Below are 25,407 nucleotides of genomic sequence, written 5' to 3'. Positions count from 1 at the left end.
CACATGGCAATTAAATAATATTCTTAATGAAAATTGATTTGGCACAGTATTAGTTATGCCAAAACATATAATGTGTACTCTTATTTGTTGCTGAGCTATGTTTAAAAATGTGATTACATTTTACATGCTGTACATAAACAGGCTGTAGCATTGTGCGTTTGTTATTGAAAATATGTTCAGCTGCTTTAAGTCAACATCTTGCTTGGTTCTCCAGTTTATTTGTATTATATCTATTTATACTCCTCTTTTTCAACTTTAAGAACTTGCTTTTTACCACATGGTAAAATTTCCCGAGTGCGCTTTAAAAAAAAAGTTCCTTCCACACTAGGGCCCAACTCAAATAGAACGATTGCTGGTAAAGGACAGAGGTCAATAAGTTGGACTATCTCCACTAGTTCCTGCTGTATCTCTTTCAGCAGAAACTCCCTACAATTTGGCACTGTTTTTACAACAGTTTGGAAATATTGGCATTGATGGCAAAATTTGACTTGAAGCTGTAATAATATCTGATGTGCAAGATCCTGAAGCAGGAGTTCTGCCTTAAAATTGCAGTTGAAATGTAATGGGGCAATGTTGAGGAAGAAAACTTCATCTACAAACATGCTAATTGAACTCCATTGCCAAAATATTTATTTTAAGAGTAGGCCGTTACAATGGTTACAACTATTTGAATGTATAGTGAGAGAGAGAGTGAGAGTGTTACAGTCTATCTCTATATTGTTGCTTCCCCAGGGCTTTCCGGTTAGGAGTTGACAGAGCAATATTGGTCTGTGAGAATGTGACCCAATGACTGCTTATGGCACTGGTACCACACTGTGTGCAGAGAATGTATTCCCAGGAACAATGTGGCTGATGGAATTGGCACTAGGAGGATCACTATTGCCTTCCTAACCCTTCCTAAATTGATATCCCATTAACTTAAAAGAATTGCCTCTTAAAAACCTGATGCCAGTACCTGGGAGGCATTGATGTTGGTTGTTGTCTGACAAACATAAGTCACTGCGTGCAATTAGGTTGGGGTGCAATTGCAAAACGCTTGAACTAATTCTTGAAAAACATCCTTCAAATGGGCGTCCACTCCAGTTTGTGTCTGGAGGTTAGGTTCTGTCACGTAAAGCTTTAAGTTTTTGTCCAATACTCCATCTGACAGGCAGCCAAGCCTCTATAAACGTGGGCCGGACCCACGTACCACTGGTAACATTCAGGTTGCGGGCTGGGAATGGATCTCCTGTTAATTTGCAGAGCCTCAGTTTGTAACCGATTACTGATGCTTGATTCCAGAGAGTGCACGGTACCAGTGTTTTGTGTAACACTGAATTTTTATCTGAAATTGGTCTTCGGACCACTTAAATATCTTCTTTTCGTTCCTCAAGAGAACTACTTCTGATTTGATTTCAAGCTTGAGTGATTATGCACGTCAGATGTGCCGGGTGTGAGGTGCTGTTGGGAGAAGCATCTTACTGCGTTTTATTTTGATATTCTGGTGTATGTCTGCATGGCCCAATGACCCTCCCCATAAACCACTGCCCTGCCACTGCCAAATATAACTACTGCTGATGGTAACTTTTTCCATATTGATGTTGTTTGGCCATTGCCGAAAGCTAACTGCTCAAAACTCAATGTGGTGATTATCAGTTTCAAACTAACATGCCCATGTGAAATCGTGTTGCTGCCACTTCTCGTGCCTGCCGCTGCTAATATTACACTAGTGACTAGATTACATATGATATCTATATACTAAAACTCTCGTTTGTTATCTTGTTTGTGACTGAACTTCAGCCAAAATGGTGCAAGATAGCACGACAATTTTAGGCCCACCTTACGCACCATTGTCACTTTAGTGATAATGCAAGCAGTTTTATTAAAATCGGTGTTATATTTTTAAAGTTATTCACATTTTTAAGTTTAAAAGGAGGGGAGGGGGAGGGAGGGAGGGGGGAAAGGGGAGAGGGGAGGGGGGGTTGAGGAGAGAGGGGAGGGGGGAGGACAGGGTGCTGCACCAATGCAGGAGAGGTTTGGGCCCAACGGGTTCACGGTCTAGTAGATTCTAAAGCACGGGATTAGGGAAGCATTTTGACTGCAAATAGAGATTATGAAGGCAATGCAGTTCCCTCCATAATGTTTGGGACACAGCAATGTCATGCAAATGAAAGTAGTCATGTTTAGTATTTGAAGAAGGGTCTCGATTCGAAACGTCACCCATTCCTTCTCTCCTGAGATGTTGCCTGACCTGCTGAGTTACTCCAGCATTTTGTGAATAAATACCTTCGATTTGTACTAGCATCTGCAGTTATTTTCTCACACTACATGTTTAGTATTTTGTTGCATATCCTTTGCATGCAGTGACTGCTTGAAGTCTGCGATTCATGGACATCACCAATTGCTGGGTGTCTTCTCTGGTGATGCTCTGCCAGGCCTGAATTGCAGCCATCTTTAGTTTATGCTTGTTTTGAGGCATAGTACCTTTCAGTTTTCTCTTCAGTATATAAAAGACATGCTCAATTGGGTTCAGATCGGGTAATTGACTTGGCCACTCAAGGAATGACCATTTTTTAGCTTTGAAAAACACCTTTGTTGCTTTAGCAGTATGTTTGGGATCATTGTCTTGCTGTAGAATGAACCGCCGGCCAATGAGCTTTGAGGCATTTATTTGAACTTGAGCAGATAGGATGTGTCTATACACTTCAGAATTCATTATGCTACTACCATCAGCAGTTGTATCATCAATGAAGATAAGTGAGCCAGTACCTTCAGCAGCCATACATGCTCAGGCCATAACACCCCCACCACCGTGTTTCATAAATGAGGTGGTATGCTTTGGATCTTGGGCAGTTCCTTCTCTCCTCCATACTTTGCTCTTGCCATCACTCTGATATAAGTTAATCTTCATCTCATCTGTCCACAAATCCTTTTTCCAGAATGTGGTTGCTCTTTTAAGTACTTATTGGCAAACTGTAACCCGGCCATCCTATTTTTGCGGCTAACCAGTGGTTTGCATCTTGCAGTGTAGCCTCTCTATTTCTGTTCATGAAGTCTTCTGCGGAAAATTCACACCTGACTCCTGAAGAGTGTTTCTGATCTGTCGACAGCTGTTTAGGGATTTTTCTTTATTATAGAGAGAATTCTTCTGTCATCAGGTGTGGAGGTCTTCCTTGGCCTGCCAGTCCCTTTGTGATTAGTAAGCTCACCGGTGCTCTCTTACTTCTTAATGATGTTCCAAACAGTTGATTTTGGTAAGCCTAAGGTTTGGCTGATGTCTCTTAACAGTGTTATTCTTCTTTCTTCCTTTCGTATGTCGTCTACAACAATTAAAAATGGCAATTGGTGTTTCAGAGTATCGTAGTTGACGCTTTGCTGCAAATTTTGCCGGTTTCGTAGAACTACCCAGGGTGGACGATGAGGACGTAAAGCAGATCCCACCCCAGTTTTATTCTTGTTTCTCAATCTCATAATGGCTTCTTTGACTTTCATTGGCACAACTTTGGTCCGCATGTTGATAAACAGCAATAAAAGTTTCCAAAGGTGATGGAAAGACTGGAGGAAAGACCGGGTGCTGAGAGCTCTCTTATACCTGCATTAAGGAGGCAATTAAACACACCTGAGCAATTACAAACGCATGTGAAGACATGTGTCCCAAACGTTATGGTGCCCTGAAATGGGGGGGACTATGTATAAACACAGCTGTAATTTCTACATGGTGAAACCAAAATGTATGAAAATACCCTTTAATAAACTCCGACAATGTGCTTAACCACAAGTGATTTTTTTCTATTACAAATCTCAAATTGTGGAGTACAGAGGCAAATAAATAAATGATGGGTCTTTGTCCCCAACATTATGGAGGGCACGGTATAAGGCGCATTTATTAACCAGTTATTGATGTAATATAAAGGAACAATGTGGATAAAACAGAAAGAGAGCATTGCTGCACCAGTGTGCATCTGATATAGAACAAACATTAACTGTCTGTGCATTTAATAACTGTGTGAAAGGAAACATTAAAAGAGCAACAGATGGTTTCTGCCAGTCCATTGGAATTCTCTGATCACTGAGCACCATAGAAAAGACAGTCTTATCGCATCTTGCAGTGTTGGTATTGTAGTTTGTACACATGCAGGTGCATGTGCACAATTGCGGACAATTATTCATGTGTCTACCAAAATAGATAGTTCCATTATTGCTGTATACAGAGATACAAGAGACGGTTTAAATGGCTCTTTGGCATCTGCAGTAATGTTATTAATCAGTCTGCTTTAATAGTGCTTAGTATTTAAAATCAAGGAATAGAAATTTATCACTTTACCCACAGATTTTACTTTTATTTTAAAAGAAAATCAGGGAAGTTGGAAATCTTGATATTAAAACAAATCCAGGCATTGGCCTCTAATGAGGAAAGGTGAATACTTTATAATCCCCGGACAAGCTACACCTACAAATTCTAATAGGGGTTTATTTATATTTCACAAAAAATGTTTGCATTTTCTTCAGTATAGTGATACATACGTGGGTATTGATGCCTTTCTTAATGTGAAAGCTGCAACTTTGGAAGAGTGGCCAAAATTCCCTTAATGCTTCCCTACTTAATATGTTAGGAAAGTAGAAAAGGGATTGTCAACTATAGAGTTCTGCACTTGAATCTGATCTTACTTTCAGAGTGTTCGTGTGTGTATACAGATACACGAGTGTTTAATAAATGTAGATAATCTTGGAACGATTCAGTAGATCAGGAAGAAGTGTGCCAAGTCAAATGATTGTGAGATGTTCAATTGGGCTCGGGTCATCTCTGGGTTTTCTGCCAAGTTGAAAAGATTTTTTTTCCTGTACTTGTACCATTACTGCCTCCTTGTAATTGCAAGGTAAAGGCTGGAAAGAGGAATGCAAGTTTTGAGGGTGAATGATGGGATTACTTTGAAAAGAGTTTGACTAGGAGATAGTAAAATGCCATCAATAACTGGGAGCTTGGCTGGAATCTTGATCTCTGTTCTAAGACCTGGATGCCAGCAGTTTTGGGTTTAAGCACACCAATTAAGTGGATGATGGATTCTTTTAGGTCTTGAACGAAACGCCATAAATCAAAAAGTTTGATTTAAATAAATGGTCTTTTTGCATTCTTAAAAATATTCCATGGACATTTTATTCTGTTTAGATTTGTAGTTTTGAAAATTACTTTTGTATTTTTCTATACATTGTTAAGCTGACCCGGAGGATAAGTAAAGGCATAGTTAACAAATAATGGATAGCTTGTATTCCAGTTTCTCTACCTGTGCTATTAAGAAACCTAGTTTTAAATCCTGCAGAAATATTTCTGCTTATAGCAATTTGTCATTAAACCTCTTGACCTGTGTTTCCTCCTCAACATGCCTCGTCTAGAATTTAACGCTGTGTGCAATGTGAAGAAAGCATGGGGCCTCAGCAATTATCTGGCGTCTGTTTCCATTGTGTGAGTGAATTGTTTGTGGGGTGGTTACTACTATGTAACTCTGTAGGACTGCTTGTGCCCATCTGGTTCTGGTTTTCTCTCACTGCAGTAGGGCTGAGTCTCATTTCCTCGCACTCACAAGGCACTACAAGAAATGATCTTGTTATGCCTTAACATAATTGAAAATTACATGTTGTGCAGACTAGCAGCACTTAAATGCAGACACATAAAACATTATGTGGTTCAGGTAAAGGCGCAGAGAAAAATGCATTGATAATAAAATTAAATCCCCCCCAAAAAAGAACAGATCAGCAGGTTTGAAACTTGCACAATGTTAATTGGATGTTTCATTCTTTTGTAAGCCCCTTTCTGCATTCTTTTGGCTCTGGCTTTTGTTTTACTCTTCAACCAATTTAACTGAAATGCAAAATTGTAAATCAGATGTGTATCAAGTTAAGGGCATACCTTCCCTCAGTTTCCTCTGCGCAAATTCATTTGATAAGTAACTTGGCTAGAAAATCTTGTATTCAATAGTTAGATTGACCCAGCTACATCGTTTTAAAAAAAAAACATGCTGCAACAAAGAAACCTTTTATGCGTTACTCCTTGACAGCTACAGTATAACTTGGACGAATGTTCCTGAAATTAAAGCCTCTCACCAGCATTTATCTTAGTAAATGGCATGTAGCCCACTGAGATGTCCTGCTTTCTTTTATTTTGTTAAATACATTTGAAACTTTACTCTCATAGCTCATGGTGACTTAAATGCCTGATAAATTCTTTTAACATTGATTAATTATCAGGATTCTTTCCATTTTTAACTTCCGATTTATGCTTGTGCTCAAGTTTAAATGGGTGGAATCAGAATGGTTGGATAAAGTGCCAATTTAGTGACTTCAACTACATCTTTGGGTGAGGTGAAGTTCTTGGGTGGGAGTGGATGGGATAGCATAACTGAAAAGCTGACAGTGTGTACCCAGCCTCCCTGGTGGAATCGCTCTGAAGAGTCCTGACCAATCCATGTTCTCCAGCGATGTTGCCTGATCTGCTGAGTTACTCCAGCGTTTTGTGTCCCTGGTGAATAATTTGTGGAATAGCTTGGGCAGCCGAGGAGGCAGGGCATTGCAAGGCACAAAATGCAAGAGGTAATCCAGAAATTAACAAAGGTAAAAGTTAGAAAACATTCCATCATCAGCATGTTGGAAAGCAACTACATACAAAATGAAGATAGACATAAAAAGCTGGAGTAACTCAGTTCCTTCTTGCACATACACAAAATGACTTAATCTTGATGAATCTGTGCCATTATTCTCAATAATAGTGTTCTGGGATGTCACATTGATGATGTTCTGGGTTGGGTCACCTTCCTCCGAGTCCAAGGAGGGATCCCAACTTGAAACATCACCTATCCATGTTATTCAAAGATGCTACCTGACTTGTTGAGTTACTCCAGCATATTGTCTTTTATTGTAAACCAGCATCTGCAGTTCCTTGTTTCTGACATTCCAGATTGTGTGTCTGCCTTATTTCTTGTTCCTTCACTATCAGGAGGATTTGAGAGCACAGGTCTGAAAATTGGGAACTCAAGAATGTGGGGATAAAATGAGCGAAGACACTGAAGCTTCATTTTGCAGCCAAAGGGGGGCCCAAAGTCTATGGTTTGGTGTTGGCTGCTTCATAAAGAAATACATGCATACCAACTCATGTAACTTCCTATCCCAGATTCACTTGCTTGATACTGTTCATAGTGTTATTGACAATGACCCTTGGCGTCAAATACAATGTGTGCTCTTAAACTGGAGCTGAACCACCTTGATTTTTGCTCACTTTAGTTGCTTTTTGATACGTAGCAGTGATTAGTTTAGTTTAGAGATAGAGCATGGGAACAGACCCTTCGACCTACTGAGTCCAAGTTGACCATCGATCTCCTGTTCACACAAGTTCTATGTTATCCCACCTTTGCATGCACTTCCTGCACACTAGGGGGCAACTTGCAGAGACCAATAAACCTATAAACTTACAAACCCATGTCTTTGTGAATGAAGAAGATGACTTCACGGCCTTTGTATACTGAGTATCGCAGTGGATAATCTGAAATTGAGTGCTGCATTGCAAGGAATATTATTGCATTCAAATTTTAGTTCTGGAAAATGCGCTGTGATGGGAAGGCCGCAATTATTTCATGAACTTAATCTTATTTTAATAGAAAATTCCATTGAAACGTTAAAAGGAAATGTTGGATGCAAAGTAGAAATCCTAATAAAGTTCAGAGTACTTAAAGCAAATATGCAATGAGCGACGATGGGCACAGTCACATTTAAAATGGATCCAAATTGGTTAAATACTGAACACACAAAACAAGGTTTGTTTCTGTATATTTAAGAGGCAATTTTAATGCAGATCTAATAGCTTGACTCAGTTGGTCATTTCTAACTCTGAAGTTGAGTAAAATCCCACGAGATCCTAACCTGACTGGTTCTTCAGCTTGGCATTTTGATTTGGGGAAGTGAGGCAGGAACTAAGGAGGAATAGAATGATTCCATTACACAGTCTTGATCAATTTTAGAAATGGATTAAGTCCTTGTTCATCTACCCTTTGTTGGTGTTGAGAAGTTTGAAGCCAGTCTTGTGGTAAAGTTATCACTTTGAAATCATCCATGGGATCCTTATCATAGTTTCTCTTGAACCAATCCTTGGACTTCGATGTTAGTGGGAGAAACTAGTATTTTTGTATTCCTTACAATAAAGGAGGAGGCCATTAAGTCCAACAAATGTAAGCTAACTTGAAGCAATCTCACTCCAACACTTATTTCCAAGCAGCCTATTCCTTCACATGGGGCACAGTGGCATTGCCATAGAGTTGCTGCCTTAATGTGCCAGAGACCTGGGTTCAAACTTGACTTTGGGTGCTGTTTGTACGTTCTCCCTGTGACTGCGTGAGTTTTCCTGTCTGTGCTCTGGTTTCCTTCCACATCCCAATGATGTGCAGGTTTGTAATTTTATTGGCATCGGCACGGTGGCGCAGCGGTAGAGTTGCTGCTTTACAGCGAATGCAGCGCCGGAGACTCAGATTCGATCCTGACTACGGGTGCTGCACTGTAAGGAGTTTGTACGTTCTCCCCGTGACCTGCGTGGGTTTTCTCCGAGATCTTCGGTATCCTCCCACACTCCAAAGACGTACAGGTATGTAGGTTAATTGGCTGGGTAAATGTAAAAATTGTCCCTAGTGGGTGTAGGATAGTGTTAATGTACGGGGATCGCTGGGCGGCACGGACTTGGTGGGCCGAAAAGGCCTGTTTCCGGCTGTATATATATGATATGATATGATATGATAAATTGTCCCCAGTGTGTAGGTTGAATGTTGGTTGTTGTGGACTCCATGGGCCAAAGGGCCTGTTTCCCCACTGTATCTCTAATCTAAACTTCGTTCTGATTGTCCTACTGCCAAGCTTCACTGAGTGGAAATCTCAGCACTTGGAGGAAACCTGGGCAGTCACAAGAGAAATGTTCAAACTCCACACTGACAGCACCAGAGGTTGGGATTGAACCTGGGTCACTGGAGCTGTGAGGCAACACCATTGTGCATTAAATAATGCAATTGAATACCAGGTTCAACAGGCAGTGAAGAAAGCTAATGGCATGTTGGCCTTCACACAGAGAGGCGTTGAGTATAGGAGCAAAGAGGTCCTTCTGCAGTTGTACAGGGCCTTGGTGAGACCACACCTGGAGTATTGTGTGCAGTTTTGGTCTCCTAATTTGAGGAAGGACATTTTTGCTATTGAGGGAGTGCAGCGTAGGTTCACGATGTTAATTCCCAGGATGGCAGGACTGTCATATGATCAAAGACTGGAGCGACTGGGCTGGTATTCACTGGATTTAGAAGAATGAGAGGGGAACATAAAATTATTAAGTGATTGGGCATGCTAGATGCAGGAAACCTGTTCCCGATGTTGGAGTCCAGAACCAGAGGCCACAGTTTAAGAATAAGGGGTAGGCCATTTAGAACTAAGATGAGGAAAAACCTTTTCACACAGAGTTGTGAATTTGTGGAATTTGCCTCAGAAAGCAGTGGAGGCCAATTCACTGGATGCATTCAAAAGAGAGTTAGAGCTCTTAGGGCTAGCGGAATCAAGGGGTATGGGGAAAACAGGAACGAGGTACTGATTGTGGAAGATCAGCCATGATCACATTGACTGGCGGTGCTCGCGTGAAGGGCCGAATGGCTTACTCCTGCACCTATTGTCTATGTATCTAGGTTGTGCAAGAGACATGGAAGGCAAATAATCTTTCTGGTGATACTCATTGAAAATAAATGAAAATTAATCGACGTTGTATTTACAGTGCAGAGATTGTCCAGTTAGTCCTTGAGGTCCATGCTATGTTTTCGCAGCTCCCTCTGCTAACATTGCTGAGGTAGCTTTCTATTCTTTCCTCTCTATCTTTCACTTGGATCCATCTGTATTGTGCCTCAAAATCGCCTAGAAGCAGCAAGCTTAGAAATGGAAAACCCAACAAAGCCTATTGTATTGTTGGGGAGGACAAAGCAACTCAGGTTACCCATTATTAGAGGCTAATGTCTTTATCGATGGGCTTGCTTGTTCTTCTCCATGACACTCCTTATCTCAAAAGCACTCCACTAAAATGTCCACCATTCTTGAATATATTGACTCTAAGTAAAAAGACACACAAATTTGTATCGGAAATCTTTGCAACTTAAAAAAGAAAAAGAAAACTGATTCTGATACGACTTTCTCTTTAACCATATCAACCGAGATTGTAAAAGACCACACAATCAATTGCTAGAATTCTGTGTGAGTATGCACTTGTGTGTGAGCATTCATAAATAGCGAACTTTCAAGGATTGAAACTCAATTGCAACCATTCAAAGTTGAAACAGTTTTGCAGTAGTGACTTCAGGCTATTTCTGATACTGTTCTGTTATTCATTGTTATCAGGCCACTCAGCAACAATATGACATCTTTCTTATCGACATGTTAAAAAGTTCAAGAGTACCTTTTGGTGAATAAGATCACAGCTACAGAGGTGGTGAATAATTTATAAAGAGTGACCTAATATGTGTGTTTTTCAAAAAGTTGGGAAATGGAATGTGTACTTAAAATCAATTTGTCACAATTGAGAGAATGAGTTGAAATTTGGTTAATATAATATTGGTGAAACTCGGCACCTTATCGTTATTTGCATTAAAATTGACAGCATTCGTATTGCCTGAACATGCAAACCAGGACCACAAATAAAGAGATTGTTGTCCATGCAGCCCTGGCTCTCCGCAGTAAGTTGTTGCCTGCCACTGCAGATGGAATCCACACGGGAACAACGATTTTAATGTGACCTTCAATCTTTTACTCGCTCGTAAAAAGTGTTGAGCGCTGACCAAGGTGTTCCTGTATTTTTGTGGTCGATGCAGTCATAATCACTGCTGATCAACCTCTGATTTTAAAGCTCATTTTTACAAGCATAGAGTTGTTTTCTCCATTCCATTGATATCATCCCATTGATTTTTAATTTATTTCGTCGTTGTTTTTTATTTTGGCTACCTTTAACGTCTACCACAATGAAAACTTTTTGTAGCAGCCTTTAATTTACTCTCTGTGAAAATTAATGATTGCCGTTAGTTTAGTTTAGAGATATAGTGTGGAAACGGGCCTTTCGGCACACTGTCCTCGCCAATCAGCGACCCCCTGCACATTTAACAGTATCTTACACCAGGGACAATTTTTACATTTATACCAAGACAATTAACCTACAAACCTGTACCTCTTTGGAGTGTTGCTGATACAGTAGAATTGTTGGTGGATTGCGAATGAGAGAAATTGTTTAACTCTGGTTTGAAACAATGGGAAGATTGAAAGGCAGAACATGGTGATAATTTGAAAGTAGACATAAATTCACAATCTACTCGGTTTTGATGTTGCACTCTGAATGTACTCTGAAAATGTTTAATTTAAAAATATGCCTAAGGTAAAACAATTATACGGATCAATGTTAAGGACATTATTTTCCATCATAGCAAATGTTTTGTTTATGACAAATCATCATTATATTTTTTCATTTTATGTTTATGTTCATTTGTATTTATAGATTTGTATTTTATTTTAATGATTTCCTTTTGTTCTGTTTCCCATCTCCAGTACCTGCAGATGAAATGGCCGTTGATTGATGTACAGGCAGGGAGCCTACAGGGTAGACAAGGACTCAAGGATGCTAGGTCCCCATCTCCAGCACACATTGTTGTAAGTAGTGGCCAGATACATTTTCTTTGCTTCAGTGGGATCATTTGGAACTTAATGTTTGTTTAACAAAATAGCACTTAACAAAAATTAAAGTGATGTTGAATGAGCCGTGTGAAGTGGGCCTATTACTGTTGAAGTGTACCTTGGGATCAGTGATGCATTCATGGCCTGAGTTTTCTGGTCAGCATTCACCATCATTAAACTGTAACTTTGGAGGATTAATATGTTAAACAGGGAAATCCAGAGGTGCCGTCAGCGATTTTTCCTGATCCCGTAAGATGCACTGATTTGAAGCTTCAGCAAAGTTTAAAAAACTCGTAATTTCCATTAGACTCCCATTGTGAGAATCTGCAATCTATTTTTATTGCAATAAAATACCAATGCAAAATGTTGTGCCTTGCTACTGGAGGTGTATTTAAATTTCTAATGGTGCAAGGTCACCACCTCTGGGCCTATAACTGAATATAGTAAATTTGGAAGCATATTCCCTCATGTCAACATTTTTTATATTCATTGGCTTTTAAAATGTATTTTTGGAGCTCCATTTGTAATATTTTAACTTAATCACTTTATATTTTAATCTATCTTGTGTTTTGAAAAAAATACTTACATCATACTTTCTGCTTCCTTGTTTGACTGTAAGAATACTGATTTGTGAATGGCTGCAAAGCCGGCTGTAATGTCATCACCATTAGTGGGTACCAGATACCTCCTTAAACAGGTGCTCACGGCCATCAACTCTGAGAAGAGGGAATTCATTTTCACGAATTCTTTGATGCTAACTGCAAGTTCTGTTGCCATGGCACTATTCAAATCCTGCACTGAAGTGTGTGATCCCTAAACTAAAGAATGTCAACAAGAAAGACAGAGAATGACATAAAATGTCCTCCTCCTCTAACCTCATCTTTAGCATCTGGTGTTCCCAATGTGGCCTCCTGCACACCGGTGAGACCAAGCGTCCGCTTAGCTGGACACTTGTGTTCAGTCCACCAAGGCCTCCTAGATGTCCCGGCTGCTAACTATTTAACACTCCTTCCCATCTCCACAACAACCTTTCTGTGCTGGGCCTCCTCCAATGCCAGAGTAAGGCCACGTGCAAACTGGAGGAACAGCACCTCGTATTGCGCTTTGGCAGCTTGCAACTCAACGGTATGAACTTTGAATTCTTCAATTTTAGGTAACTAATCCACAAACAGTCCCCCTTTCTCCCTCCCCCACTCCCATTCCCTGAACCCTGGCGACCTTGCATAGGTTTTTTCCCCCTCGCCCTCCTCTTCTACCTACATTCCTTCCACCGGGTTCACAATTCACAACCTTTTTATCCTCTACTGTTACAATTTGCAAAGCTTTATCCTTTCGGGCTGAGTCCTGTCTTTTCATCTCTGATCTTTGGCCAGCAATCTACCTATCAACCCCACCCCCCTCCCCTCACCTGTGTTCACTATTACTGGCCGTGCTCTGTACTGCCCTTCCTCTCTTCCAGCTTTCTTCCCCTCCACCCTCCCTGCAATCAATTGGAAGAAGGGTCCCAACTTAAAACGTCAACTGTCTATGTTCTTCAGAGATGCTGCCTGACCTGCTGTGTTAAACCAGTATTTTGTCTTTCTTCAATATCAACAAGACCTGCTTCTTCTGACTCTTGATATCGCAGCAAATAATGAGCTTTTTCAATAAAGCCCATCTTGTTGTTATACCAGTTGTCCCCTCTAGTTTTTCTTTTTCTTGCTGAAAATCTGAAGGTGTGGATCATTTAAGACACCTCTGAGAAAGAGCTCAAAATTGGTAGAACACGGGTTACCTTTTAATCATATGAAATGGATGCTTCAAGTATAGAAAGTTATATGGGCTGTTACTCTTCCTTTAGAAACGTTCATTTTTCTCTTGTGTTTCCCTATTTGTGAATTTGGGTCCCACATTTACAATTGGAGCAAAATAAAACCAATCCTCCTGACCATGCCAGGTCTTGAATTTTTACTCTCAATCTTCTGTGCTTCAGCACTAGTTGTGTAAAATTGGCGAACTATTATCATACAAAATAAAATTTGCCTAGGAGCTGTGTTTATATCATTTTAAAGTTGTCTTCTCCAATCCAGTTTTAGGAACAGTGGAGTAATAAGGGTTCACAGTAAAAATGTTGCTGTGGATCAGCATTATTAGTGTAATGTGACTTTTGGAAGCATGGTTTGTGCGTCAACTCCATCCTGCCTGCTAAGTATGGCTCTTATCCCAGCAGCGGATTTGTAGGCCCTGATTTTTTTTATGGGCCTGTGAGTTTGTTGCTGTGATAAGGGAGCCAGATTTATCAGGGATAAATGCCAGGAGCTAGCTCATGGGCATCACTCTCCTGGGACCTCCATTAGAATGATAATGGTGAAAATATAGCAAAGGAGTTGTGCAAGTCCTTGATGTTTTCTCCTGCGGCTTTGCTGTTCTATATTCACAAACACAAGTGCACACTGAGCAATGCTATTTGCTCTGCTTCAGTGACACTTCGGATGGTCACTGCACTATAGGTTATTCTTTGACCATGCACTCCCTGTTGTCACGGTGTAAATCAAAATAACTGCTAAATAAATAACTGGGGTTTATTAAATTGCCCACAAGACTGATTAATAGCCTAGTTGATAAATTTATAAAGTGGTTATGGAATGAGAGCTATTTATCTTCAAAGCTTGCAATTAGCTTTATGGTAGCTATCCGGTAATGTCTATTGTTGTGCATATTTTCTGTTTCCTCTTGTTTATATTGTTGTGGTGAATTGTTAGTTAATTTGCACATCAACAATGAAAGTAAATCGTTTCTTTCAGGTTGATGAAGTTTCTAAATAATTTGAGTTTAATTTATTGTCGCGTGTACTGAGGTACAGTGAAAATATCGCGTGTCTGCCTTGTCTGTTACAGTTGGATGTAAGCTGCTTTTGTGACTGAGCAAACGTGGGGAAACACCGTAAAAATAAATCTTGCTCCATTGTATTATTTGTTTGTTGCCTGTCAGGTGGAAATGCATGTGTGGGAAGGAACTGCAGATGCTGGTTTAAACCGAAGATGGACACAAAAAGCTGGAAGTTGCCACTGAGTTACTCCAGTTTTTTTGGGTCTATCTTAGGTGGAAAAGTAGATATACTTTCTGAGAAAAAAAATAACATCAGAGACATTCAATTTCCTTTCTGATTATTCCAGAAGACAACTTATTAAAGAAATTGTTCCAATTTAAACCAAATTAATTGTACTTAATTTCATAGGGCAATGAACAGCTTTCATTGCATGAGGCATATTTTGTCTGCAATGCATTGATATTTGGGATATATGGATTGATTGTAATAATGTATTGTTTTTCTGCTGAACATAGACACAATACTGGGATAACTCAGTGGGACAGGCAGCATCTCTGGAGAGGAGGAATGGGTGACATTTCGGGTCGAGGCCCTTCTTCAGACTAGTTAGGGATAAGGGAAATGATTGATATACACGATGTAGAGAGATTAATAACAATGAATGAAAGATGTGCAAAAAAGTAAGCTAACCTGACTGGTTAGCACGCAACAAAAAGTATTTCACTGTACCTCGGTACATGTGGCAATAAACTAAACGGAAAAACTGGATTTGGAGCATTGCATGGAATCCAATTGAAAATTAATTGCGTACTATGTTGCATTGCTATATTCAAAGCATCATTTATAAACATGAGGTAATTTACATTGAAAATTTGTGTTCCTGTGCAAATTATTAGAAAATGGAAATATGTTATTAAGCCAAGTCATTTTGTGTATTTCTGATGTGCACATCACCAGGAATGCAAAGATTCCAATTCCGAATTAATTTTGAGCTCTGAACATGTGCTATTGACTAATGTTGTATGGGTAGCTCAGCGGGACAGGCAGCACCTTTGGATAGAAAGAATGGATGACGTTTCGGATCAAGACCCTTCAGTCTAAAGAAGGGTCTTGACCTAAAATGTCACCCATTCCTTCTATCCAGAGAAGCTGCCTATCCCGCTGAGTTACTCCAGCATTGTGCCTATCTTCTGTGTAAACCAGCATCTGCAGTTACTTCCTACACCATGTTTTATGGGTGTTTTGAATGCTTATGTTCAAAACAAAATCAGAATGCATTTATAATTTTGCTGCTGGGTAGTAAACACAGTGCCTTTTTACTGTGAGATGTGAATGATTATGTGACTATTTCACGTCCAGTGTTTGCAATTAATGTAACAGGACAACTTGTTTTGCTCAAAATTCTAAACATACCTTTCTCTGAACACTAATGTCTTGTCTGAATGCCAGATGCTTTTACATTGCTTGACTCAAGTTGGAAATGTTTTCGATTCTTGAGTTAACCACATAGTGGGGGACTTCTCTCAATCACAAAGTAGCATTTTGTGAGAAGCCATAATTAAACTACTCCTACTCCTACTCCAACCCCATCACCCGCATTCTATAAAAGGATATCAAAAATAGAGATTCATGCTCACTGTTTTGTTCAAGATCTTGGGTTGAAGCCAATAAGATGTTGATACAAACAGTTGTGTATTGATACAGTGTGTTAAATTGCTGTGAGGGAAAGTAGAAAGGAAATTTTCTTGGAAATTAAACTAAAATTATTTAAAATCCACACACAGGTTTCTTCATATCTTTCAAATATTTTAACTCCCTTTTGAAAATGTTGCCACGATGTTTTGCTGAGTCATGGGTAGGAAGTGAAACGTGTCTGATAAAGGATTGCTGAACATGCACCATTCCTCAATCCATTATCCTTGGAGATTGACTAGTGTTAGTTGGAACAGCTAGTTAGCTGTTCACTGTTGACTAGTCCAGCCACATTAAACAGCATTGCAATCTATCTTAGTTAACTCTAAAGTTTGGATAATAGACCAAGCTGGAAGGGTTGTATTGCAACTTACTTTGGTTGAAGCAACAGAATAAAATGTGATGATAAAAAAAGTAAGTGATTGTTAGATTTAGGGTTAGGGTGATGCAATAGGTGTATGATGCAATGTACCTCCATTGCAGCTATGCTGATGGTGCCTTAAATATCAAAATAGCCTTGTTCTCTGCAATACGTTTGGAACCTTTTAATTTTCCACTCATTCCAATTCTCTGTCTGAATAGTAGTCTTCCTGTTTTGACGAGTTTTGATCGTCGCTTGTATTCCTGGCAGTATTTTGGGTGTTTTAGTTTAGCACTGCCTACTTGACTTGGCAACTATGATTGCTCAGGGCAACAACTTTCAGCCAAGCTGTAAAACTAATATATAATGCTAGTGCCAGGGGTTGTACTCCGAGGGCATACTGGGCATTGAGGTGCACCATGCTGTGTAATTAATAACTGCCCACATACGTGTATATATATATAATATATATATTTAAGAAACCATGTACTTTGTGGCTTTTATTGATTAAAAGTCAGATTTATATAATTTTGTATAATAAATGAATGTTTATGAAAAATCCATAATCTCAATTGTTGGGTGTTTCATGTGACTTAACACAATTTAAACAGCTGAGCAGGAAGGGGTTTTCGAACTAGTGAGGTGGTTTCCTCACTGAGGAATTATTTCAAGAATGTAATTGAAGAGAAATGGTTTAAGCAACAGAACAACTAATACCACTGACAGTTATGATTTATCAGCAGTGACCAGAAGGAGATGCTTCAGTGGAAGACTGGCAATTTGGACATTTTGACATTAATAAAATCACCAATTTGTTTCCTTTGGGGTATATGCAGAATGTCACTGAAAAATGGAGTCACCAATCTGATCCGAGCCAATGAGCCAGTTTCCTTAATTCCTTAATGAAGAACATTCCTTAATGTTCTGCCATTGATGGTGTGGCTCTGGTAAATGAAACTTGATTTACTTTTTGTAATTAATTTTTGGTTTAGTTCCAAGATGTTTTCTCAACTTTATTTGGTGTTCAATACAGCAGAGTATTTTTGGATATGTAAAAAAATATCAATTGAGGTACATCATCCTCCACTCGGTACAAAGCACAGCCAAAGCAAAACTTGTAAAACTTGTAATATCAGTTACTTGGTTCAGCCCGAACCTCTTCATTTCTCTTAACAATGTATTCACTTTCTTTCACGGAAATCTACTTACCTTTATAACTTAATACCCTGTTATCAACGTCCATCACTTTAAATCTCTGGCCTTTATCATCACACCATCATGTCATTAACCAATGCATCATAGAGTCCATGTGGATTGATCCAGATCTATATAAGCATTTTGATTGAAATGCTTGAACTGTTTCACACATTGCTGACATGGAACAAAAGAAAGTTTATTTTCCAATTGGGCCTTTAAGAATTTTTAAAGTTTAAAATCATTTGAAGGAGAGACAGTCAACTGACTTTGATATGCAATGACATCAGGGGCAGTTTTACATGAGTGGTTCAGATCTTCGGAAAGTACAGAGGGTGCTTGCACTCACAGATGATCTTGAACACAAGAGGTAGATACCCTTTGGCAATGTACTGATAATCACCACTCTCAAAAACCTGCACTCATCCTAAGAAACAGGCACTTAAATCCTATTCCATTATAAACCCAATGCCAACATCACAATCTTGGAAGTCTTAACTTCCTGTTAAATTTCTGATGATCCATATCTCTAACTTTCTCAGCCAAGAAAAGTCACCATTTTCTTTGTAGCAATCAAAGCAAACTTTTAGGATGCATGCCCTAAATATTTGCATTTCGCTTCCTAAAAAAAACCCTTTGCACCTCGATGCATTTTTATAAACAACTTTAACTATCCTGCATTGTGTCATATTGCCTGCTTCTTTTGGTTCAATGTCAGTTTTTTTCTGATAGGACTCCTGTGCGACGTTTCCATTTTAAGTATGTGTATACAAGCTTGCCACAGTTTGTTTCGAAAGGAAAGACTGGAAGAGTATCCTGAGATTCTGTCAAGCATTCTTGCCCCTCACTGAAAATGATGCCCCCTAGTTGTAAATAGCTCTGCAGTAGGAAAGACTTTCCACGGTGTCCTTTATTTGTGCCCTTCTTAATTTACACCCACAACTTCCTACACTCAAAACAAGCAAGCCCACCTATCCAATCTCGCCTCATAATTGAAGCAAGATGATTCCAATCATGAAGAGGGATGATTAGGAAACACAAAATAATTCTAAAACTTGGACTTTCAATTTCTATTAGTTAACCTCCCCTCTCCTTTATGAACATTTAATAACCCCTAAGGAGACCGAAGGTTTTAATGCATTAAATATTTGTTGGCAGTAATTTTATTTGGAATAGTGATCTTTACCTGGCATTGACAATAGGATTGGGCAGTTTTGCACAGCAAGAAACTATAAAGAAGTTGCTGCAATTGCTTAATGTAAAACAGCATACCCTTGCTTTTAATGTTGCCAAAGGTTAAATTTGCAACAAATGAAGGGAATAAGTTTCTTATCTTCCAAGCAGCTCAGAGTTAACTGTACACAGTTGTAGCAAGTATATATTTTTTGGAGGTTGGGAATCTAATTTTGTTACCTTGTGTTTCTTTGTAAATAATTCATTGAGTCAAAAGATTGTGTTGATTTATAAATAATAATTGCATCACAGCGTTAGAAGAAATTTAGCATTCTTACACATAATATGGGAGTTATCACTGTGACCCACCTTCTACTTAAAATAAAAAATCTGCCACTCTAAGGCTTTGATGGAAATAAAACTTGCATCCTAATGGTTCAGGGGGTGCCTGAACGATCCATGCTGGAAAGTTTGCAGGCTCGTCAGCCGCACTGTCCAGTAAAGACGCTTTCAACAATCGTCGGTGACCATTTACAACCAAAGTAAGAAGTTCTCTGTAGAAACATGGAACTGCAGATGTCGGTTGACAAAAGAAGGGACAAAATGCTGGAGTAACCCATAAATGTTCTTGTGAATGTTTACATGGGGTTTACGTACATGCAACTTTTGTGATGCTTGGGGGGATGACAGAGAGAAAAGGAAATGGAAGAGTAAGGCACATGGATCACTTGGCTTCACAAGAATGTCCTGACCTGGGAGTGCTTGACTCGCCTATCAGTGCTGCCAAAGACAAAGTGATGGAGACAGGGTATAGTGACTGAATATTCCACTCCATTTATGTTTCTTTAGTTTTTCTAATGTTTAACTTTATTGAAGTTGGGCAAACCGAGTTTACATGGCATTTGTTCCCCCCCCTGTCACCCCCCCACTTTTTTTCCCTCTTAAATTTCAATGAACCTCCTTGAGAGGATAATGATGGTTTTAATGCAGTTAACTTATTTCACGCTCTAGATTATGAATAATGCCAGCCATCCTTTAGTCGCACATTCTCCAACATTCCTAAGCCTCATGCCTCTACAGGATTAGGAGCAGCCCCTGTCTTGGTTGAAGCCATGCTGGGTATGCCTATCAGTGTACCACATCACCGTAGCTGGGCCTGCTGCAACCTTCCAAAGTGACAGGATTTGGTCGGGAAGACTCTTGACCTAGTTTATTTTTCAAACAGCTATATCCTGTATTTGTCCATGGAGTGGAATCAGTTCACACTCAAAGCTTTTTATTTCAATTTTAAAGTGTTCAAGTGACACTTCTGTTCCGAGTGATTTATATTTCATTGTCCAACGGAATCGAGCTTGCACCTGGCAATGCTTCCATTGGAATGGCAACCCTATATCATCGTGAACAATCGATCCTTATTCAGAGTTGAAACTTGGCAATGTCCTTACACGGGAATTCATCAGAAGGCTGGTGGTAATATAGTTGCGTTTCATCTTTGACTTGTTTGTTGTTTAGATGCACAGTTTGCAGCAGAATTCATTGGATAGGAATTATAACTGGAAAATCAGCCTAAATTTAAGCTTTCAATTTTTCCCCAACGCTGATGATAGCATTATTACTGCAAATGTCTAATTTGCAACACAAACCATCAGTTGAAGGGAGTACTGGACATGGTATGGGGGTCTGGAGAGTCTGTTTCCGTGCTGCATAACTACGTCTTCCAGATTTGGCCTAATAATTAGGTGTGTGGTCTGGAGGAAGATTTGTGTTCTTTTAATTGGACACACTATGTCAGCCAATGAGTTGGAGGTAGGGAGAAGCATATGTCTTGCAGCTAATGGGTTATTTTACTGCAGACAAAGTCAACTTACTTTTAAAACAAAGACAATCTGTTCAAAGAGCAGAGGAACAAGCTGCAGCAACTGGTCTCCCCATAACAAACAAAGCAGGATAATTACTCCAGAATAATATAACAAGTAGAAAACAGCAACCTATAAACTATGCCCATAAAATCAATCAGTTCCATACAGCAATGTGGTCTCTAATTTTGATTTATGGAAAATACCCAGTCATTTCCATTCTGGCAGGCTGGACTGCATTGCACACTTAGACTTCACTTTTATATTTTTCTAATTATTTGTAATAAATATTCTTGGCAACAGTGAACAAATGCTGAATTAAATAACATCGCAGAAATTATGAATATTACCGAAGTCCACATTGTACTATTGTATTTCCCAATAGTCTTGTGTGCGAGTCAAGAGCTTTTGAGGAGGTAGCTTAACCACGCTAGTCCTTGTAAAATGATATAACAATTCCTAGATATCTACCGTTTCCAATTTAAACTATAGTGGCAATTTCCTTTTGAAAGTTATTAATGGCACCCTTTCCAAATTAAATTCTCCAGTATGTTTTAAGAAAAGAAAGGTAATTTTTACCAATTGCTTTGAAACTGTGTCTTTTAGTTACTGACCCACATTCTGGATAAAACATATTTTACTGATCTTTTCTGAAGCCCCCCTGATGTTTAGCATCTTCATAAAATCTTTCCTGTGAGAATTATAATCTCAGTTTCTCAAGTCTCAGAGCCCAATCTGTCCATTTAACCGATATGCTTATGTCAAGTATAAACGAAGAAAAAAAAAAGATCCTATCTGTTTTGCATTAAAGTTTGAATTATAATTTTCTCTAAGAGTCTCTACTGAATTTAGTTGCACAAAGGACTTAGGGCTTCAGCAATAACACAGAAGTTTTTTTAATTTATTGATTTGTTTGTTATCTGTGAGCATTGTGTTTACGGGCCTGCTACACTGCTGCAAGTAAGAATTTCATTGTTCCATTTTCAGTACGTATGACAATAAGACGTTCTTGACTCTTCAATGTGAGGGTTATAAGTAGAACAGTTTTGCCACAAGGCAACTGGGATTTAGTTTAGTTTAGAGATGCAGCACAGAAACAGGCCGTTCGGCCCACTGAGTCCGTGCCAACCAGCGATCCCCACGCACTAACACTATCTTACACACTAGGACAATTTATAATTTTACCAAGCCAATTAACCTACAAATCTATGTCTTTAGAGTGTGGGAGTGCACCCGGAGGAAACCCCCACACGTCACAGGGAGAACGTACAAACTCCATACAGATAGCCCCCGTAGTCAGAATCAAACCCAGGTCTCCGGTGTTTTAAGGGTGCAACTCTACCTTTGTGCCAGCCTGCTGCCCTGTTACCTGATTTGACTTTGGTCTGCTGTTCAGGCTAACTGGAACAAAATGTTATCCTCAAATGCTGGCCAGCCATTCATCTTGTGCAAGTGGCACCTGGTTGTTCATTTCAATAACAGTGTTTTAAAAGCTGTTTATTACTCTGTTCTTCATTGAGATTAACTTCACCTGTAGCCTAATATGGATTGGGAAATTGCTCAGTGAGTCTATGAACTAGGCAGAAGCTGAGGGGCACACATTTTACTAGGGTGTGACTGATGGAAACCAGGTCACCTCAGCAGAAGCAGCACAACCAGAACAATTGTCAAAAGATTGGCAGTGATGTTTTCTCTGTCAATTACAAAGAAGGAGCTTGTGGCCAGTCATCTCATAAGGTCATAAGTGATGGGAGTAGAATTAGGAGGCCCATCAAGTCTACTCTGCCATTCAATCATGGCCGATCTATCTCTCCCTCCTAACCCCATTCTCCTGCCATCTCCCCATAACCTGGACTAATCAAGAATCTATCTATCTCTGCCTTAATCAAAAATCTATGTATGCCTATTTCTTGGGATTTAAAGACCGTTCTGAAATCCAATGGATTGTGCAGTGTATGCAGGTAGTTCAGAAACAGGAGAGGTATACTATAAGAATCCACCAACATCCCAATTTGGGTTCAATTAATTCCTGACAGATTTGTAGTCAATTTGGTTACATATAGAGATAGCTTCATTCCTCTTATACCAGTGGGTAATGGAACAATGGGTTCTCCTGTTTCAGTGTGTAAACTATAGCCTGCAGGAAAGAAAAGAGAAGTATAACAAATAAATTGTTGAGTGTAGTATGAAGTCTCTAACAGGCAAAGCGTGAAGTGAAGCATCAAAACGTATCTGGTTATATTCTGGCAGAGAAATGCATATTGCAGAAGGTGATATTTCCAACATATTTGCCGTCATTGCTCAAGTAGACAAATGGGAAATTCTTGTAATCTGAAAATTAAAACACGTCCTTCCTGGATCAGGTTGAATTGCATTTAACAGATTGGGTTTTAGTAACTGGATGCTGAAGCGGACAACCTAAGAGCTAGACCATAAACAAAAAATGTCATTGCTCCAGGGAGCTGGCTCGCAAGCAAAGATACTAGAGGAGCAAGATAGCCCACCCGACCCTAAAAACCGTAGTATGTCATGGTGCCATTTTAGTAGGCAGAAACTTGCAGAAACATTTAAAAAGAAAAATAACAAAAATCTGTGAATTGATAGATGAGATATATTCTGAATTTCTATGGTATCATCACGCCTACTGTTCCCCCAAAACACTGATTACACTGAGAGGCAGAGCGAACAGCGGGTTTTGCTTACTAAAATGGCTCCTTTGCATACTACACTTCAGTGTAGGCGATTTCAACGGAGTGGTTCATCTTGCTCCGCTAGTATCTTTGCTCGCAAGACAATCGCACTATTGTATTGGTGGGGTTGTAGGCGGCAGGAAGATTTGTGGTGGTTGAATGTTTTCTGGGCAGAGGAGGGGTGGGGGCGGGGAATGCAGGAGGTGAACCTTGATTTCTGTGAGGGTAGCTGTCAGCAGTTGCAAACTAGCTGCAGGTTTTTCACCCAAGAATGTGATTGCATTTATTTTCCTGTTTGATTAAACGGGATGGGAAAAGAACACCAGTAATTTCTGCTCCTTTCACCCCTGCCTTGGAGCAATAGCTGTACAGAATGACTGTTCCACAAGAACAAAATTAGTTGTAGAAGAAGCAAGACCTTAAAACAAATTCTACGGAGCTATAGATTTGAGGTGGTGCAGACCATGAAGCTGGGAACAGCCCACTCTGAGCTGCACTGGAAAGGAATAATGTCGTCTTTTTTCCTCCCTTTGGTATTCTATCTGAATGTTAACAAGTAGTCTTTTTCATTCATAGAATGTTCATCTATAACTGAGCATAAAGAATAAAAATTATGAATGATTATTCAACAAGACAATGACTCTTTGTTAACCCATCTAGGCTCCATTTCAATTTTTTTTAGAGTATCTCTGCACAGTGTAATTCCCTCATTCCTGTTAGAAATTGGTATCTTCATCCTTTAAAAAAAAAAAATCGATCTTTTAAGTTAGGGGAAACCGTAACTTTATGTTTAAGACCGCAAAGCATTTCCTTGTCAATCAATTAGACTTAAGGATGGAGATTATCGAAATGTGTGAGGGTTGATTCTTGAGGTGGAAAAACTTGCTGACTAAATATTTCTTCACCAAAAGAGCTGCCTCCTGTCTATTGATTGATTTTTAACAAAGTTGTTTGTGTCTCATGCCCGCTGCTGAGAGTGGATGGTTGTGGTAAGTTACCCACGTGAAGAATTGACCTAGATCCCAAAACAGCTTACACTGCATTCCTAAAGTTTGGGTGGTGAGATAAACATCGGTGTCCAGACTCACCATGTTTACTTTGCTGAAGCCTGTCTCATTAGTATGACAACTGACACAGGGAAAAATAGGTCTAACCAGTACCGTAGTTTAGGCTTCACTGGGCATGGTGCATGCCCAGGAAGTTTTACACCATTAGAAATTAGAGACACCCATAGTTGAAGTATCTTAAATATCGGTGCATTGAGCTCTGCAGTCCCTTTTTAAAGAACAAAAAATGATGTTAAAAGTATGACAAAAGAAAAGGTGCCATGATTTTAGTTTCAACAAAAAATCTTTTTCTCTTATTCTGAAGACCTGATCATAAGTATTAGCTCCTTGAAGGTGCTACTATTTTAGCTGCAAAATAAATCTTTTCCACAGAATACTTCATAATGTGTGATTTGAAAGAGGGGATTAAAATGGGAAAACATCAGTAGTTAATTATTTTTTTCTGCAACACCCTTACATATTGATGATGATACAAAGTTACCCAATACAAAGTTGGGCCTTAAAATTATGCTTCACTGATGATCCCGAAATGTCACCCATTCCTTCTCTCCAGAGATGTTGCCTGTCCTGCTGAGTTACTCCAGCATGTTGGGTCTATATTCGGTGTAAACCAGCATCTGCAGTTCCTTCCTACGCTTAATATTATGCTGTTTGATTAAAGAGGCACAAATCTATTAATCCTGGGCTGGTTCATGTATGTAATAAGCTTTCATTTTCAATCATCGTGGAATTGTTTTTAGCATTAGGTGAGACTAGAATTGGCTAACCTTAATCTATAGAAAAGGGAGGTGGGTGGGTAGCAGTCTTTTTAACTACAGGGAACAAGGGTAAAATTTGGAGAACAGTTGATCAGCACCTTCTTTACTGATGT

At 39.4% G+C, this 25,407-nt stretch overlaps 1 protein-coding gene across 21 annotated transcripts in view; it reads left to right on the top strand.

The window, feature by feature from the left end:
• Positions 1 to 25,407, top strand: part of tcf7l2 (transcription factor 7 like 2) — a 162,612-nt gene that overhangs the window by 52,306 nt on the left and 84,899 nt on the right. For all 21 annotated transcript variants that reach the window (XR_013548309.1, XR_013548308.1, XM_078413478.1 and 18 more), the window contains exon 4: positions 11,569 to 11,670. Coding sequence is in view for 19 of the 21 variants with exons in the window: in XM_078413478.1 (XP_078269604.1) it covers positions 11,569 to 11,670 (102 nt within the window). In the remaining 2 variants the exon portion in view is untranslated. The remainder of the gene's footprint in view (positions 1 to 11,568; positions 11,671 to 25,407) is intronic.

This window comes from Rhinoraja longicauda, chromosome 16 (genome assembly GCF_053455715.1).
Source record: "Rhinoraja longicauda isolate Sanriku21f chromosome 16, sRhiLon1.1, whole genome shotgun sequence".
NCBI classification, from domain to species: domain Eukaryota; kingdom Metazoa; phylum Chordata; class Chondrichthyes; order Rajiformes; family Arhynchobatidae; genus Rhinoraja; species Rhinoraja longicauda.
This window is presented reverse-complemented; position numbering and strand designations above follow the sequence as displayed.